Source organism: Brachyistius frenatus, unplaced genomic scaffold (assembly GCF_029030835.1).
Source record: "Brachyistius frenatus isolate BFR_SWC_R1_liver_20210118 unplaced genomic scaffold, ASM2903083v1 Contig_128, whole genome shotgun sequence".
NCBI classification, from domain to species: Eukaryota; Metazoa; Chordata; class Actinopteri; family Embiotocidae; genus Brachyistius; species Brachyistius frenatus.
Window position 1 is genome coordinate 1,003,405 of NW_027210727.1, and position 15,757 is coordinate 1,019,161.

Consider the following 15,757-nt stretch of genomic DNA (forward strand, 5'->3'; position numbering starts at 1 on the left):
GCTTTCCAGTGTGACAGTATATACATGTGAATTCATGTGGTGCTGTGGCCAATGTTCTTGTTGCATTGATGATGCAGATTGAGCTTAAATTTGAATCTGCCTTAATACTTTCTGTTGAGAATCTCCCGAGCTCTGCTCGGTGACAACTCCCAGCCGTCTGATTGTTTATCAGTGAACTGAAGCCATTATCTGGCACCCCTGAGGAGGCTAATTGACTTATGAGACAATAAAAGTGGCCATCGACCACATAGCACAGAGAGCGCAGAACGGGATTGAATAGAGCACGTTTTGCAGTCATATTGGTTGCTCACAGCAGCGGTTGTTGTGCACTGCTTGCAGCAGGAGGAGGCTTCATCCCTGAAGTGATGGTGATGTCTCTCCGCATGTGGTTAACTCTCATCGCTAGCTTTTAAGGCTGTGATAAAAAAACATGTCGGCGGGGGGTGGAGGCAGCGTAAAGGAAACTGAGCCCAAATGGCTGTTTGCTACCACATCAGTACTACAGAACTGAGTATACTACTTGGATTACGTTGCTTTTAATCATCAAGCATTTGCAATCAGGATAAGAATTGCATGTTATGTTATGTTAAGTTATTGCTTTGCTGTGTAAAAAAAAAAAAGCAGCTGACTGTGCAGAAATAATGTGGATAACCACAGGTCAAATGGAAACTGACATTCTTGCTGTAGGATGAACTCGAGGGGGTAAAAAAAAGGGATAGAGAAAGTGAGTGAGTTAAACAGAAAAAGGAGACTGTGAGTAATCAGTTTTCCCTCTTCCCCCTTGTCAAAATGAATAATACAGGCACTTGTGAGCTAGATGAGAGTATCACGAAACACCCTCAATGTTTCTTCCGTCTTTCTGGGTACTTGAGCCTTTCATTTGTCTTTTGTTTCCTCTGTCTTTGAAAATTATGTTGAAAAAAAATTAACCCTTAGATAGCTATAGTGACCAGCTCTTCCTCAGCCAACAATTTTTTCACTTCACATTTCTGTCATTTTGGATGAAAAAAAGAAGAAAAAGCTTGAGACAAAAACTCCTGATTCCCATTAACCATTACAGCCATCGGTGACTTTGCCCGTGGCACCCGGTCTGCCCTATGAAGTGGACACTGTAATGGATATTAATTATTAGCCAGCAGCCACTTAAAGCCCGGCTGTAATGATGGCTCCTGTTGCAGCTTGGCTATTTTTAGCTCAGGTTGCTGCTGCCTGTGTTGCTGCTGCATGGCTCTGCGCTCGCCCGTGCTTGAGACTTCCATGGATTAGCCACAATTTGAACCCGTCATGTAAACAACAGACATATATTCATTGGTATGCACAGAGAAACCTACACCTGCACTCAGTCACAAGGAGATATTTTATACGCAAGTGTGTATTTCATTGCAGTGATGTCGTATGAATTTGCACATTCGCTCATACACAGACATGGCAAACGGTTATCAGTGACACATGTGAACTCAAGCACAAACACACGCTCCCAGAAATTAAATTGGAGCATGAATGTTCTTCACACAGACAAAACTGCTGTTACGTGTTGTTTAAGGCGTGTGCTCTGTCCAATGCAGATACACTCGGCTGAAGCTGCAGCTCAACCCTGAGGGACGAATCCCTGTCAAGAAGTAAGTCGGTCTGACTCATCCGTCTCTCCCTTGCCACCTCTCTTCTCTTTTGATCAATGCATGGTTTCCTCTGCTTTTTCTTGTTACATTCAGCATTCATACGCTTCAGTACACACACACACACACACACACACACACACACACACACACACACACACACACACACACACTGTGTATTTATGTAGAAATAAATCATCCCTCTCTTCTGTCGTCACAATAAACCCTTTTATTCCTTTCACAACTCTGTAGCTTTATTATTTCTATCACAGTTTTTTTCCTTTATCTCTCAAAAGCCCTCCCTTATTGGTTTGTTCACGCTGTGTGTGTGTGTGTGTGTGTGTGTGTGTGTGTGCGTGCGTGCGTGCGTGCGTGCGTGCGTGCGTGCGTGCGTGTGTAGTAGTAGCATGCCTCCCAGGCAAGACTCAATTGTAAGTGCTACTAACTTCAGCTCAAAGTGCGTCAGCATGTGATGTCTGTGAGAGTTTTCTTTTGTTTATTTCACTTCCATTCATCTGTAAATTTTTCAACAGCTTATTGAAAATCCAGCTCACTCCGTCTCCATTAGTCAAGTAGAGCTTTCAGGCAGGCCGCAGTGAACTTCTGTGATAACCTCCATCAGAGTCTCGAGGAAAGCGGTGGGTGTCAGCACAGCGAGGCAGAGAGAGACACTCCTTGCCGTTTAGGGAATTAACCTCCTCACTGGGAGCACATGTCAACTTGACTAATGTCAGCTTGACACTGCTCTCCCGCTGAGCATACAGTATGCGCTCATGGATCCGCGCATGCATACCTCTGCAAGTAATTATAACGAGGCTATGGCCGACGAAAACAGACCTAAACATCCTACGGTAGCTGTAATGACACCAGAGTTGGTTGTAGTAAATCTCAGTTATTGTCAATATACACTAGAATAAAACAGACGCCAGGAGCTCGTCCACACAGATAATGTACCGTGTAACTGTATCAGTATGTATCTCCAGAGGTAAATGAACCAGGACAGTGATGATACGACAGACTGAGCTTGTTTGTAGTTATGTGCATGCATTTATAATGAGAACATATTATATCTGACTGTCTTGTTTACTTCAGCAAGAAAATAAATTGTTTTGGAAATTGTAAGATGAGATGTGCTCCATTTTACAGGCACAAACTAAAAATAGCTGAAAACTGTAATGATAACGGCAATGATACTTATAATGATAATGACAACCATAAAAGAAATGACAACATTGCAGATGCAGCTTTGTGTGCTAATTATCGTTCAGGGTTATATCGTCTTCATAAAAACATGATCTATTTTGGTGTTTGCCATCTGAAGTTTAGATGTGTGTAATTAATAGTAAGCAGCATTCAAATCAGGTTATTCTTTATTGTACATTAGCCTGGTCGTACCAGACCCAAATCCACTCTGTGAATGGACAGGGTCTGGCCAAGCACTACTGGCTACTGTTACTTGTGGTTATAACTTAATGGGTGTAAACCTCAAGTTTTGAGACTATTGGAGCAGCCTTTGACCAATCAGCATTGACTACCATATGAGGTACTGTATGTTGTGTACTTAAACTCACCAAGCTGTAAACAATAGAGATCCTCCCTCATTGTGAGCACAGCGTGACGCCATGTTGGCAGATGACCACTGTAGACTTTGCTTCAATTCGTCAATATTTTTCTGGTGTTGTCTTCATCTAGCTCTACCACCGCTGCCAATGCTGAAACTTCATTCAACAAACACCTGACTTTTAAATCATGGCACTTAGCCATCCCTACTGGTCGCTGATTGGTCCACCTTTCAGAGTGGCTTTACTAACCTGAATGCAAACAGGGTTTCCAAACTGTAATCACACCAAAGACTGAAGCTGTGATTAATAGGTGGGCAGAGCCAGGCTAATTGTACAAACCACTTATTTGTGAATATTAAATGTTCATTAAGTAAATATATTTAGAGTAAATTTTGTATGACGTTTGTAGAAAATCCACTAGTGTATCTAATTATCAGTCTACCAATACATATCAACGAGTGAAACACTTTTTCAATCAAAACAGATTTGATTTTGGGGGAATTATTTAAACATTTTTATCGCCACGTGCACAAACAGGATCAGTAATGTGAGAGATGTGAGTCTATGGCGATTAGACCCTATTGTGATGTCATCATGTTTAAAGAGGGTGACACTGTGCGTAGTATAGAAACCTCCCGGTGTCCAGACACTGGTGGTGGTTATGGGATCAAATGAACACTGAGGACTTGTATGTGATGAGGAGTGGACTCGGATGAACACTAGAGGTGAATGGGCTGGATGAGGGCTGCAGAAAATCACTTAAATGACAGCTGACGCAGCAGAGAGAAGAGGAGAACAGATTTAAAGACTGACATGATTGGCTGATCGAGATTGTGGTTAAATCTGATAGATTCACTGAAAACACCCGTAGTCATCTTATTAGAAGAAGCAGGAAGAGAGAGAGAGAGAGCGCAAGAAAGAATTGTGAAAGAATCAGGCAGAGATAGTCTTCCTGACTGAACTCAAGAAACACAATATAATTTATTAGTATCGGGTATTATAAACTCCAAATGCTCCAAAAAAGTTGAATCAGTACCTCCAAACAGTTTCAGCAATAATAGAAGATTACTGTGACCTTCATGAATGTAAAATCTATTGCAACACTGTTAGACTGTATTAGTTTGAGCTAGATGTTCCTTTTTTTTTTTTTTTTTACCTCTACCTTCTTATTCTGCATACTTTATACATCACCTATCAGTGTTTCATATTTGTCTGTAGCTTCTCCCTGCGTTAAATAGTTGCATTCTTTCCTGCCTCGTTTATGTTTCGCTCTTTTTAAGTTTGTTGTTTCACATCTTCTCAGTGTACACTGTTGCTGCAATAGGTAGTTCTCACAGTATCCTTGATATGTGTCAATTAAAAAGCTGTAATGAATTCACTGAGAATCTGAGTAAAAACTTCTCCATCTGTGACATTTTCTGCGGTCATTCATAAAGGTGTGTCTTTGTGTCCCTACAGTATCTTCAGGGTGTTCTCAGCAGACAGGAAACGAGTGGAAACGGCATTGGAAAACTGTAACCTCCCTTCTGGCAGAGTGAGACACTCATTTTTTTTTAGTCTTACTGTCTATTCATATTTCCTCCACCTCTGAACCCATTTGTGCCCCTGCTTCTCTATCTTATCCTGTCTCTCTTATCTTCGCCTACAAGCTCTTTCATCTTCTCCAGCCATCCGTCAGTCTGTCCTCCCGCCAGTCAGCTCATTCTCTATTCTCCTGAAACAGTAACTGATTGCTGCTTTGCTCGGTTGTTTGGAGTCTTATTTTCTGGATGTCTGCATGGCTTCCCACTCAGAACTGATTTAGCCTCAGTTGTAATGAAACAAATAGACCCAGTGGGAGCGATAGAGATGACAAAAGCTGTTTTATCTTTACCTCTCTTAGGTATCACTAGAGAGCAGCTGCCCCCTCATGCATAGAGGTGCAAACAGTCCCCCAACACAGTGCGCAATCCCTGAACTCCCAACAGTACAACTGCAAGCAATTTGCAATCCTGGAAGTGGGAAAACTGCTGTTTAATGCAGTTCTCAGCATATGCTGAAACATATGGACGTGCATTACATTGTAGACATTGTAACTGTAATGAATGGCTTTTGAATACAAACAGAATGAACACATACACAGAGAAATACAAACACACACATGCACAGAAGAAGCTATACATAATTAGCGCGTGGAGAAAGAGCAGGAGGTAAAAACGTGTTGCCGTATGAAGGTCTCCTGGGATTTGCTGTTATTCCATTGCGCAAGTAATTACAGCTAAATGGTATTGCTGTTAATCCCTCTCACACACACACACGCACACACACACACTCGCAGACAAAGGCGCATACACAATTTAGCTCGCACCAAGGTCTCTTGAATGACTCAGTGAGCTTCAGCAGGGTTTGACCTGCACCTCCCCCCCTCTCCCTCTGTGTGTCCTTCATCACCTTCCTCTTCTCCCACTGATTTCGAACACTGTCTGGTTCTGCTGTGTTTCCTACCTGTTTGCCTCTGATCGCTCTAAGGAGCCCTCTCTCTCTGTGTTGGGTTGTATTTTACTTATCAGTACTGTAACTGATAAGTGTGCACAACATGACTCATACAGATCACATTCATTACTGTGCAGAGGCGTTTGAGGCTGAGAGAGTTTGATAATAAACACACTGAAGATGGATTCAATCTGAAATTACATCTGGACAACTCAAAGGAAACTGTTACAAAACCGATTTGTTCTGAAGTGTCAGGTACAAAGAATGTAAGACATTTAAAAGGGTCTTAAATGGTCAGAATTATGCGCACGTTGCAGATAATTCAGTTTTTCACTTCAAATTATGTATACAGTATATATATATATATATATATATATATATCTGCTTCAAGGTTGGGGTGAGAGGAGAGCAGAGTACAGTATAGTGAGACAACAAATAAAAAATGTATAGTCTGCCTTTTCTAATGTGGCTGATACTCTGGGTGCAAATGTACAAAGAAGGCTTGACTGCATTCTGGTTTTCTTTGTTTTGTTCTTGTATTGTTTATCAGTAGTGATCAATATGTTAATTATTTCCTCCTTTTCCCCTCATTTAAGTTTTTTTTTTTTTTTTAGATGGGCGTTTTCCTGTCACAACATAATGCATAAATAAAGATTTAAAAATAAAAGAAGTTTATATTAAGAGTATAAAAATGTGCTCTCAGTTCTCGGATACAAGCATTACACTATAGCCATCCCACGATGAGCCTCTAAATTCAACATCTGCTGATTCTATAGATTTGCAGTTTCTCCACAGCGTCTCCACCCTCTGCCAGGCCGCCTGCTGCCCCGCATTTTGTGAACACGTACATACGATTTAAATAACCATGTTGCTGTTGTCTGCTGCAGAGTGACTCCATCCCCCAGGAAGACTTCACTCCAGAGGTGTACGCCATGTTCCTGAGCAACATCTGCCCTCGACCTGAGCTCGACCACATATTCTCTGACGTGTAAGAAGTGTTTCCCTCTCTTGTCTGTAATAGTAATCACCTTTTCAGCTTAGAAGAAAAACTGTGAGAAATGTATATAATTTCTTCCAACCTGTTGCTGTGTTTAGTCCGGCAGCTAGATAATGGCTGCCAGCCCTGAAAAGACAATATGGCTGTGCAGGTTTAACACATCTGCTTTTGCCCATTAAAGCCATCATAAGAAGTTAATTAGCCCGGGAAAGCGCGTTGTAATGGCCCTAGTTGTGACTTCCTGAACCTGGCAGTTTGGCCCCTCGTGCTGCAGAAGCACGGCCCGGAGGGACTCAGACCGTCAGCCGAGGCAGCACGACCGGTGCCACTCCGAGTCATAAATCTAGATTTTAATCACAGTTTAGTGAGATGGCACGAGAGCCAGGAGGATATACAGAAGATAATTTAGTGGAACAGGCTTAGATATGAAAAGCGTTTTAATCAAATCTCATAATTTACTCAACACAACATTTAATCCTCTGCTCCTTTGCGCGTCTGTTGCTCTCCCTCTCCACATCTCTGTGCGCTTTAATTACAGCTCTTCCTCTCCATCGTCCTCTCCTCATTTCATTTCCTCATTTCTCAGTTTCGGAATTCTTGCTTAGTAACCCTCATCATGTTTTTTCCTAATTCTCCTTTTTTGTGTTCTTTCTACTGACCCTGTTCTCTCCTCTCCTCAGAGGGGCGAAGAGTCGACCTTACCTCACAGTGGAGCAGATGACAGAGTTCATTAACAGTAAACAGCGAGACCCTCGTCTGAATGAGATACTCTACCCGCCTCTCAAACCAGAACAGGTCCAGCTGCTGGTGGACAAATATGAACCCAATGCTTCGCTGGCACAGAAAGGTCAGTGGCTCAAGTTTCTGTCAGTACAATCCCAGGCATACTAACATGCTTATGTGTACACAGAGACACACGTAACACACGATCAGCAGCAGCTTTTAATACAGATCCAGTTTGTCCGATAATCAGATCCAGCAAAGAAAAAAATAGGAGTCACAGATTTTAACTCAGAAAGATTTTGTCTATTTTTAAGTTCTTGCACCCTCTTCCAACCCTACTAAGACTCCACCTACCCCCAAACTCTTCACGCCAGCTCCCACCACCAGTAAATTTGGCAGGGGTGTTGCCATAGCGATCGCTGCATGGTGTCCGAAGCTTTAGAAAGTGATGGGACGCAGTAGGATGCCAAAGAGCGGAATGTTAGTGGTCTGTAAATACCACACACACACACACACACACACACACACACACACACACACACACACACACACACACACACACACACACACACACACACACACACACACACACACACACACACACACACACACACACACACACACACACACACACACATCTCACCACCACCAAAATGTTTCTCTGCCTCCAAACTTAACAGTTGATATTCCCCAACATTATTTTATTTAAGTTCAAGATCGCATGAGTAGAATTTCGTAGTGTTTGGGAGTCACATTTCTCTTTACTTTCATTCGTCAGTGTTTTTGTGTCTGTGCTTCTTAGAGTGAATCACAAGTCTTCCTTTTTATCTTAAACTATAAATTTGTTTCTAAGAATGAAATGTCATGTAAAAACTTATAAAAAAAAACTAAAAAAAAACTTATATGATCCCTTAAATGTGCACACACCAAAAATAATTTCTGTGGAAGACTCATAATAATCTTGTGTAATTGTAGCTGTTGTGTCTGAAAGAGCTCTGTGCACTGCAATTTAAAGCTATCGTTCAACATATTGGGAAATATCTATTTGCCTATGGTGTGATGTTAGAGGCAGGTGGCAACCCACTGTGACATCACCCACTGGTTTTTGTGAACTGACGTTTTGAAGCCTCGAGTCTGGCATTTGGGTGGTTGCCATCTTGTTTTTTTTTGGAGCCGGAAGGGACAATACTGTGGGAGGAGCTGAGGAGGAGTGAGGGTGGACCTGGCTGACCACCTGAGGACACTGTACAGAATGAAAGAAATTAAATCATAATTATTTTATTGACTCGGGATTCATGAGAGAAGTTGACTCTTTTTAATTAGAGTCTATTGGAGCCAGAGGTTTTTGGAGCCAGCCCCTAGTGGCCCTCAGTGGTATTGCAGTTAAAGAGGTTTCATTCAGACAAAATTAATCAAAATAACCATCCTCAACATCACAAAACTGCACTTGTGTAGAAGTAAATAATAAAGCAGTCTTGCATGTAGAATTAGAGAGTCAGAAGTGGCGCAGAATAATTCATTAAGGACTGAGAAGGAGGAGTGGATCCAACACTCCTGGACATGCTGTGCTTTCATGTTGTCTGAAGTGTCAGTGGACCGAAAGCTGCCCGTACTGGAGCACATCCCACTCCAGATATCAGGCAACCAGGCCGGGTGTGTGCCAAGTCAAATTTGTATCTCTGCTGGAGAGCATGTTATACAAGTGTGCCCAAAATGGGCGACTTATTTTACACCGTGTTCTGTTTACTGTGGAGCAAATCAGTGGACGGAGGTTTCCATCACGTTAATACATGTTGAATATACTGATTTTTAAATGCACTATAAACTTGCTGTGTTCCAAATGACATACTTCCCTTCTTACATTACGACATAGTTCTCTCACGTTAGGACTCTTACTTGTGCAGTACTAGGGTAGCGTTGTTTCAAATCACACACTGCTGTTCTGCACTGACTGGAAATAACCTCATGTGACACATCAGCCACCAAAATATCTGCAGCTTTAAATATTTTACCCAGAAATGAACGTGTTTTCATACCCTCTGTTTAACACAGTGATGGCTTCTGTCACGCAGTAGTAGTGAAAAAGAAACCTTGTGCTTTGTTAAGAAACAGCGGGAGCTTTCTCAGACGCCTTAATTTGAAAATGTTTTACTTCCTGCTCCCACCCCTTCCTCTATGTCGCCAAGATGATGACCGTTTAGGGTGGAAATTGTCCAGCATTTCACAATTATTTTTATGACTGTCTTATGTAGATCATCCTGGTACTTGTAAAATACTTTATGTTTCTCTACTTGACAGTGTTAACGCACTTATGCAGTCAAAATAGTGAGCGTTAGTGCACAAGTACGCCATTTGAAACACAGCATTTGCATTTACCTTGTGTCAGTTCATTTCCTCCTACAGAACTTTTTTTCAACTAAAGACTTTTACTCAGGAGCTCATGTCTTGTACATTTATTTTCTATCTATTGAGAAAATATTTAGGAATCCCACAGGAGAGCTTTAAGATTAGATCTGTGTATGCAGATATGTAAAGAAATGCAGCACACAATATACAGGCCCTAGACATTAAGCTTCTTAATCTATACTACATCTGATCTGAACAATTTCACAATACGTCAGAAAAATACTTCTACCCCTGCAGTAAGAACGTCCTCAACCTCCATTCACATGTATGATGGATGATGAGATCGCAGTATCTACCTACACACAGCTGTTTTTTACTCCCGCTCACATGCTGTATCCACTTTGACTGCCCACCGTTTGCCTCTGATCACAGCGATGTGCTCCTACTGCGATGTTGTATGTTCATCCTGTCTCAGGCTCCCTGGAACTGTGCCCTTGCCTGTCCCAGTGACAGATTTCCCCATGTGAAGTATTTATCTAGCCGGAGGAAGTGCTGCCATCTGCTCTGCAGAGGGGTCCAGAGCTCCACATGCTACCTTCGCGCACACAGTCAGATATGCATGCACATATTTTTTTTCTTGTCTCAAGGACACTTGTGTGTGCATACCAAGCATGTGCTTTTAGATTGCACTAAAAAAAAAGCATTGCATGAATGCATTTGCATGCATAGATTTATATGCTTACATTGGAGGTGAAGCCTGTCTAATTGAAGAAGTGGAGTGGGGAAACAGTTACATTCTTTTTCCTTTTCTGCTCTTTCAGACCGGGAGTTTTTGAATATTTATACCTTTCATTTATCTCTTCAGAGCTCAGTCTTTGTCTTTGACTACATTAGTCTGTGTTCACTCAAATGTTCTGACAGTGTTTGAAGGCAGATGAATAAAATTCTAAATGAGACAAGACACTTAAAGTCTCGTACATCCAGAATAGATGGTGGAATATCATCAGTGTTTGTAGAGAGGAAACTCTTTGTCAGATTTGGTCATTTTGTGTCCATTCTTGTCTCACAGATTAACGTTAAAATCAGAATACATTTCCACTGCAGTTTCCTCGCAGCTCCCTTGTGTCCTTTTTGCTGCCAACAGCCACAATTTCATTTAATTGACTTGAATGTAGCCCTTTAAGTCTCACCTTTGCAATAACACCTGTAGGTTCCTGCGCAGGTACAACCATAATCCCCCCCTGTTATGTTAACACCATTTGTCCCTGTTTGACCTACAAATGTCTTGAGAACTGGGGAGACTCTTTGTCTGTGTCTGTGTGAGTGTGTGTGGTGCAGAGGTTCGACCTCCACCTGGCGAACTGAGGTCCTGGCAGTCGGCGAGGGAGTGAGAGTCCGCGTGCGACTGAGCTCAGATGTCACAGACAGCAGCCAGCGTTAATTAGTCCAGCAACTCTGCAGAGGGCTGCAGCGCATTAATTAGCATAAAGTGGCCGGAGGGACCTGCTGCACTCGTCAAGCTTGCCTCACTTAGCATATTTAGCATAACGTCAAGTGAGTAGGTGTGGGGGATGAAGGGGGTGTTTTGGTTTAGCTTAGAGCCCCTCGCTATACGATCAAAATGTAATCTATGATATATTTGCGTCTGGATGGATGGAGAGTCAAGCTTTTATCATCAGCTGCTTATTACTTATTTATTCAGTATCGTTCAATTTCTTGAGCACGTTCAGTGAGGACACGAACTCGGTGATGACAGCAAAAGGGCAGAGCTTAAGACGACTGACCTTGATAAACAATCAAAACAAGGACAGAACAACATCAAGGGCAACTCAGCTTTATCAGATCCTCGTATTATTAGTACAGACAGTAGCAAGAACTGTAGACGCAAGTGGAGCCTGAAATGTAGAGAAGTGCAACAATATTGTAATCTACCTGAATTACCGTTTCAAGCCTTTTCATGACTAATAACTGATAGTATACACCTACAGTGAAATGAAAGAGATCAGGCTTTAAGGATTAACCACAGAGACTTTCAGCAAACAAATAATGAAGTTTCTTACTAAATAAAACCTAAAACTTCAGCATGTGTACTTAGTATAGAGTACTTTTTTTTAAGGTTATTCTTCATGTTACATATTTCATGTAAGGCCTCGCAAATTGAAAAAAAAAAAAAGCCTCCAAAAAAATCTGTTGAACATACACCACCATATGGCCTGCACCATATGTTTTATCTGAGTTGTTTAAAGGACAAGGCAGGCCACATTCAATATGTCTCATGTTGCCTACAAATGGCATTAAATAAAAGAAGAAAACCAGCAATGTGTTAGTCCATCTGGTAATACTTTTGTTATGAGGTGGAGTTTATCTTTTTCCAGGACCCAAATGCAAGCACACAGACTCGAGGTATCAGTTCCAAAAATACTGTCTTTATTGTCCCAAAAAATAAACAAACAAAAACTACAAACCAAAAGGTGGCACCGAGCGTGTCCACCTTACGTCCAGTCGGGAGGGCAACTCAACCGACAGCTCCTGCGGGGACACGGGTAACAGGGCAACCGGCAGACCAGCGGAAGGGACGGCGTCAACAATCCTCCTAGCCGGGAGGGCAACTCCACCGACTAGTGATTTTGACCGGGAATATCCGCAGGAGACACAGAGGCCGGAGGAACGGGAACAGGAACAGGACTGACCGGGAGCTGACGGGGAGCAGACGGAAGACGGACGGGCAGCAGACGGAAGACGGACGGGTGGCTAACAAAAACACACAATGAACCGACAACCAGAGTTGTGCAGGGGCAGGTTACATATAGTCTGGGGAGGTGATCAGGGAGATGCAGCACACCTGCAGGTGGTGATCAGGGGTGAGTGGCTGCATCTGCTGGGACTGGTGAGGGGGCGTGGCCACGGGAGGTGAGTGGCGTGGCCACAGACAAAGATAGGGGACACAGGAGGAGAGGTGATCGGGGCAAAATGGAGGACAAAACTGAACTCCTGACAGTACCCCCCCCTCAAAGGGAGCCTCTCGGCGACCAAAACTGGACCGGACCGGGTGGGAGGAGGGGGACCGGAGGAGGGACAGAGGACCACACTAACACAAGACCTGAGACAGGAAACCTAGGTGGACGGAAGAAGGCCACGGGGCAGGGAGGCCTGGGGTGACCGCGCCGGAGGACGGCCACGGGGCAGGTCAGGTTCAGGTGACCGCTCCGGAGGACGGCCACGGGGCAGGACGGACTGGGGTGACCGCGCCGGAGGACGGCCACGGGCCAGGACAGGTTCAGGTGACCGCTCCGGAGGACGGCCACGGGGCAGGGCGGACTGGGGTGACCGCTCCGGAGGACGGCCACGGGGCAGGGCGGACTGGGGTGACCGCTCCGGAGGACGGCCACGGGGCAGGACAGGTTCGGGGAATCTCTCCGGAGGACGGCCACGGGGCAGAGCGGACTGGGGTGACCGCTCCGGAGGACGGCCACGGGGCAGGACAGGTTCAGGGGATCTCTCCGGAGGACGGCCACGGGGCAGGGCAGACTGGGGTGACCGCTCCGGAGGACGGCCACGGGGCAGGACAGGTTCAGGGGATCTCTCCGGAGGACGGCCACGGGGCAGGGCAGACTGGGGTGACCGCTCCGGAGGACGGCCACGGGGCAGGACAGGTTCAGGGGATCTCTCCGGAGGACGGCCACGGGGCAGGACGGACTGGGGTGACCGCGCCGGAGGACGGCCACGGGGCAGGACAGGTTCGGGGGATCTCTCCGGAGGACGGCCATGGGGCAGGACGGGTTTGGGGGACCTCTCCGGAGGACGCCCACGGGGCAGGACGGGCTCGGGGGACCGCTCCGGAGGACAACGACGAGGCAGGGCTTCGACCACGAAGGAGGACGGAGCCGGAGGGACGACATTCCTGGAGGACGGAGCGGCGACCGCGTCGGAGGCCGGAGCGACGACCGAACAGGTGGACGGAGCAGGAGGCGAGGCGGCGTCCGCGCCTGAGGCCGGAGCCGGAGGCACGACCTCGCCGGAGGACGGGGCCGGAGGCGTGGCGCCAACCTCGCCGGAGGCCGGAGCGACGACCGAACAGGTGGACGGAGCAGGAGGCGGGGCGGCGTCCTTGCCTGAGGCCGGAGCCGGAGGCACGACTTCGCCGGAGGCCGGAGGCGGGGCGCCGACCTCGCCGGAGGACGGAGACGGGGGCGTGGCGACGACCGTGCAGGAGGATGGAGCCGGAGGCGGGGCGTTGACCGCGCCGGAGGCAGCAGGGGCCGGTGGCGTGGCGACGACCGCATGGGAGGATGGAGCCGGAGGCGTGGCGACGACCACCCTGGAAGCAGCAGGAGCTGGAGGAGGGGCGTCGACCACCCTGGAGGACGGAGTCGGAGGCGTGGCGACGACCACGCCAGAGGACGGGGCCAGAGGCGTGGCGACGACCGCGCCGGAGAACGGAGACGGGGGCGTGGCGTCGACCGCGCCGGAGGCAGCAGGGGCCGGTGGCGGGGCGTCGACCACCCTGGAGGACAGAGTCGGAGGCGTGGCGACGACCACGCCAGAGGACGGGGCGACGACCGCGCCGGAGAACGGAGACGGGGGCGTGGCGTCGACCACCCTGGAGGACGGAGTCGGAGGCGGGGCGACGACCACGCCAGAGGACGGGGCCAGAGGCGTGGCGACGACCGCGCAGGAGAACGGAGACGGGGCGTGGCGTCGACCGCGCCGGAGGCAGCAGGGGCCGGTGGCGGGGCGTCGACCACCCTGGAGGACGGAGTCGGAGGCGTGGCGACGACCACGCCAGAGGACGGGGCCAGAGGCGTGGCGACGACCGCGCCGGAGAACGGAGACGGGGGCGTGGCGTCGACCACCCTGGAGGACGGAGTCGGAGGCGGGGCGACGATCACGCCAGAGGACGGGGCCAGAGGCGTGGCGACGACCGCGCCGGAGAACGGAGACGGGGGCGTGGCGTCGACCGCGCCGGAGGCAGCAAGGGCCGGTGGCGGGGCGTCGACCACCCTGGAGGACGGAGTCGGAGGCGTGGCGACGACCACGCCAGAGGACGGGGCCAGAGACGTGGCGACAACCGCGCCGGAGAACGGAGACGGGGGCGTGGCGTCGACCACCCTGGAGGACGGAGTCGGAAGCGTGGCGACGACCACGCCAGAGGACGGGGCCAGAGGCGTGGCGACGACCGCGCAGGAGAACGGAGGCGGGGGCGTGGCGTCGACCGCGCCGTAGGCAGCAGGGGCCGGTGGCGTGGCGACGACCGCACAGGAGGACGGAGGCGGGGCGTCGACCCATCCGACGGCAGCAGGAGCTGGAGGCAGGACGTCGATGACCCGTCCAGCGACGGGGAACGAAGGAGCAGCATTACTGCCGCATAGGCCATGCTGCAGGTACTTGAGGGCCAACGCCCGGGCCCGGATGGCGTCCGGATCTCTCACCGGCGCTGCGGGGGTAGAGAGTTCGTAGTGGGGACCGACGGGGCTGTAGGCTCGCCCGTAGCGACCTACGGGGCTGTGAGCTCGCTCGTAGCGGCCGACGGGGCTGTAGGCTCGCTCGTAGCGACCGACGGGGCTGTAGGCTCGCTCGTAGCGGCCGACGGGGCTGTAGGCTCGCTCGTAGCGGCCGACGGGGCTTTGAGCTCGCTCGTAGCGGCCGACGGGGCTGTGGGCTCGCCCGTAGCGACCGACGGGGCTGTAGGCTCGCTCGTAGCGGCCGACGGGGCTGTGAGCTCGCTCGTAGCGGCCGACGGGGCTGTGGGCTCGCCCGTAGCGGCCGACGGGGCTGAGGGCTCGCTCGTAGCGGCCGACGGGGCTGAGGGCTCGCCCGTAGCGGCCGACGGGGCTTTGAGCTCGCTCGTAGCGACCGACGGGGCTGTGGGCTCGCCCGTAGCGACCGACGGGGCTGTGGGCTCGCCCGTAGCGACCGACGGGGCTGTGGGCTCGCCCGTAGCGACCGACGGGGCTGAGGGCTCGCTCGTAGCGGCCGACGGGGCTGTGGGCTCGCTCGTAGCGACGGACTGGACTGACGGCTACACGTCCAGAGATTAAGGG

At 48.5% G+C, this 15,757-nt stretch overlaps 1 protein-coding gene across 4 annotated transcripts in view; it reads left to right on the plus strand.

Annotated features, from left to right (window-relative positions):
- Window positions 1-15,757, plus strand: part of LOC138630099 (1-phosphatidylinositol 4,5-bisphosphate phosphodiesterase beta-1-like) — a 116,428-nt gene that overhangs the window by 63,181 nt on the left and 37,490 nt on the right. For all 4 annotated transcript variants that reach the window (XM_069714219.1, XM_069714216.1, XM_069714217.1 and 1 more), the window contains exons 6-9: window positions 1,566-1,619; window positions 4,637-4,712; window positions 6,538-6,638; window positions 7,328-7,494. In XM_069714219.1, the coding sequence (XP_069570320.1) occupies window positions 1,566-1,619; window positions 4,637-4,712; window positions 6,538-6,638; window positions 7,328-7,494 (398 nt within the window). The remainder of the gene's footprint in view (window positions 1-1,565; window positions 1,620-4,636; window positions 4,713-6,537; window positions 6,639-7,327; window positions 7,495-15,757) is intronic.